General features: G+C 36.4%; 1 protein-coding gene across 1 annotated transcript; it reads right to left on the bottom strand.

Annotated features, from left to right (window-relative positions):
• Nucleotides 1–266: 266 nt before the first annotated feature.
• Nucleotides 267–599, bottom strand: LOC130965533 (extensin-like). The gene has a single exon (XM_057890292.1). The coding sequence runs from the start codon at nucleotides 597–599 to the stop codon at nucleotides 267–269; it is 333 nt and encodes a 110-aa protein (XP_057746275.1).
• Nucleotides 600–3,548: the final 2,949 nt, after the last annotated feature.

The following is a 3,548-nucleotide window of genomic DNA, read 5'->3' on the forward strand; positions in this document are numbered from 1 at the left end:
TTTTTGATGGAAAATAGATGATGCTAGTTCAGAAATTCCAAATTTTCAACAAAAGGAAAACCTTTTCTTTTCAAAGTTGGCAAATCAGCAAGAAAAGAGGGACACAGGGTATGATACTTAATAACTCCATCATAAAAGTCATTATTCATGGCAGATTTGAATCTATACGGGTTATAGTTTGAATGAGAGGTCAAAAATTGAGATTTGTGATCAAAAGGCCCAATGTCAGGTTCACTATCTGATTTAAGAGGAACTCGAGTTTTACCTCACTGAGAACGCACAGGAATAGACTTTGGCTTAGGTTGTGTTGACTCAAGAATAGGTTCTTTAGCAGTAGGGCGCTTGCCCTTGGATGAGCCAGGTTTTGAGGAGCTTGGTTTGGAAGGCGTTGCCTTTGGTGGTGACGTCGGCTTGGCTGAGGCAGGATACCTTGGTGTGGTCTTGGTCCGTGCCATGGGATCAGTACGAGGAGGAGAGGTAGGAGGAGAAGGTGAGTGAGTGAATGTTTGATCTCTTGACCGAGTAGAGGGCTTCAGTTTTGATGGAAGTTTGAGGATTTTTTCACGAGGAGGCCTTTGTGGAATGGTTTTCTTCCTCATATGGGTAGTTTCTGAATTTTGAGGGAAGAGAAATAATAAAGGGAGTGGAGGAAACCAAAAGGTTTAAGGAAGAGTTATGGAGAGAAGAGAGGGAGTATTGGTAACCGTACCCAAAAAAATTTTCTTAAACCATGCAACTGCATCACCTATTGATATGAATTGAAAAGACATGACCTCATAGAAAGAAAGATTTTATTTGATTTTAAAATAAAACAGGAAATTAATTTTAAATTTTGAAAACCTTTTTGAAAAAGAATAACTTGAACGCCTATTTGGACAAAACAAAAATCTGAAACACATGTTACCAAAAAATGAACATTAAACATAAAATGTAACATTAATATTGGGCCCAGAGATGGTTGGATTTAAAGAAACATATTGGACCATTTTAGATCTGCTTTTTTGAGGTTGGCCCAGACCAGCTTTCACCATGCAACAAGTCCAGAACATGCTGATTGAAGGAGTATTCTTCGCCTACCCAAAATTGTCTCATACCTGTTTATGAGACAAAATGCTCCAGCAAACACATTAGCAATTTTCAAATAATGAATCATAACTCAAAATTCCAAGACTAGTTCTAAGCATGCAAAATCTGTCCTCAGCAAGTGGTTTTGTGAAAATATCTGCTAATTACTCTTTCGATTTAACAAATTGAATGCTAATATCCCCCTTTTTGAACATTTTCGCTTATTGAGTGAAATCTCACTTCAATATGTTTAGTCCTAGAGTGCAAAACTGAATTTTTAAAAATATTAATGGCACTCATATTATCACACAACAGGGGAATATTTTCAGCACTTAATTTGTAATCGGCAAGCTGTGTTTTTAACCATAAAAGATGAGAATAACAAGAAGAAGCAGCTATATACTCAGCCTCTGTAGTGGATAAAGCCACTGTTGATTGCTTCTTACTTGACCAAACATTTAAGGACTTTCCAAGAAAACAACATAAGCCTGAAGTGCTCCTTCTATCAACTCTATCACCAGCAAAATCTGCATCACAATAACCAACTGCAGAAAAATCATCAATCTTAGGATACAAAAGACCAAAATTGGATGTTCCATGAATATATCTAATGATCCTCTTAACTGTAGAAAGATGTGACTCTTTTGGTTTGGATTGGAACCTTGAACACGATCCAACACTTTGCACAATATCGGGTCTAGAGGAAGTTAAGTACATAAGAGAACCAATCATTTCTCTATACCTAGTCTCATATATATCTTTCTTAGTTTCTCCCTTATCTAATTTTGAACTAGGGTGCATGGGAGTTCCCATGGATTTGGCATTTTCCATACCAAATTTCTTAACTAGTTCCTTGACATACTTCTCTTGATGAATGAAAATACCATTTTCAGTTTGTTTAATTTGCATCCCAAGGAAAAAATTAAGTTCACCCATCATACTCATGTCAAATTCACTTGTCATGAGTTTTCCAAATTCAGAACAAAGGGATTCATTGGCTGATCCAAAAATAATGTCATCAACATATATTTGGACTAGAATAAAAGAATCATTAGAATTCTTGATAAATAGAGTTATGTTTGAGGTACCTCTTTGAAAACCATTTTTCAACAGAAAAGAGCTAAGTCTCTCATACCAAGCTCTAGGAGCTTGTCTTAAACCATAGAGAGCTTTTGATAGTTTGAAAACATGGTTAGAATGTTCTTTATTTTCAAAACCAGGTGGCTGCTCCACATACACTTCTCTATATATCACACCATTCAAAAATGCACATTTCACATCCATTTGATATAATTTAAAACCACAAACTGCAGCATAAGCTAAGAGAAGTCTTATGGCTTCCATTCGAGCAACAGGGGCAAGGGATTCATCAAAGTCTATTCCTTCTTCTTGGTCATATCCTTGTGCCACTAGCCTTGCCTTGTTTCTTACAATGCTGCCATATTCTCCTAACTTGTTTCTAAATATCCACTTGGTATCGGTCACTTTCTTTCCATTAGGTCTTGGAACCAAAGTCCACACTTGGTTCTTCTCAAACTCAAGAAGCTCATCCTCCATTCCTTTAACCCAAGAAGGGTCACTAAGAGCTTCCTTGACATTTTGAGGCTCCATTTGTGAGAGAAGGGCAATGTTTGATCCTTCATTTGCCTTTCTAGTAGAAGACCGTGTTTTCACCACATGAGAGAAGTCCCTAATGACAAATTCCTCAGGATAATTCTTCAAGAATCTCCATTCATGAGGTCCGTTGAACTTGGAGGCAGATTCAGTCACCAAGGGATTTTGGGTGCTGCTGGTTTCAGGATTTTCTTCAGATTCATGAGACAAAATATAATTGTCTCTTGAATTTTCAGCAGCTGCAGTTTTTGGTTCAGCTTGACCAGAATTTTTTTTCATGATTTTGAGCAGTTTCATCTTCCTTGTGAGCTTGATTTCCTGCATCACAATCTTCCAAAATGCTTTACACCAAGTTAGTATCACAAAATATAACATGTATGGACTCCTCAATAATCCTAGCATCTTGATGATAAACCCTATATGCTTTACTAGTTGTGAAATATCCTACAAACAAACACACATACGCCTTTGGATCAAATTTACCCAAATTATCCTTGTTATTTAAAACAAAACATTTGCATCCAAAGATGTGCAAGTAGTCTAAGTTTGGTGGGTAACCTTTCCAAAGTTCATAAGGAGTTTTCTTCAAAAATTTTCTTATGATTGTTCTATTCAAAATGTGGCAAGCCTGTTAACCGCTTCAGCCTAAAGGAATCTTAGAACATTACTCTCACATAGTATAGCTCTTGTCATCTCTTGTATGCTTCTATTTCTTCTTTCCACAACACCATTTTGTTGTGGTGTCCTTGGACAAGAGAAGTTGTGAGATATTCCAAATTCCTCACAAAAGGATTCAAATAAATTGTTTTCAAATTCAGTTCCATGATCACTTTTTATTGAAGAGATCTTCAAATCCTTTTCATTGAATT

Source organism: Arachis stenosperma, chromosome 3 (assembly GCF_014773155.1).
Source record: "Arachis stenosperma cultivar V10309 chromosome 3, arast.V10309.gnm1.PFL2, whole genome shotgun sequence".
NCBI classification, from domain to species: domain Eukaryota; kingdom Viridiplantae; phylum Streptophyta; class Magnoliopsida; order Fabales; family Fabaceae; genus Arachis; species Arachis stenosperma.

What these genes read in the sequence shown, in the direction of transcription:
- LOC130965533 (XM_057890292.1), bottom strand. Translation starts at nt 599, where the DNA reads ATGAGGAAGAAAACCATTCCACAAAGGCCTCCTCGTGAAAAAATCCTC.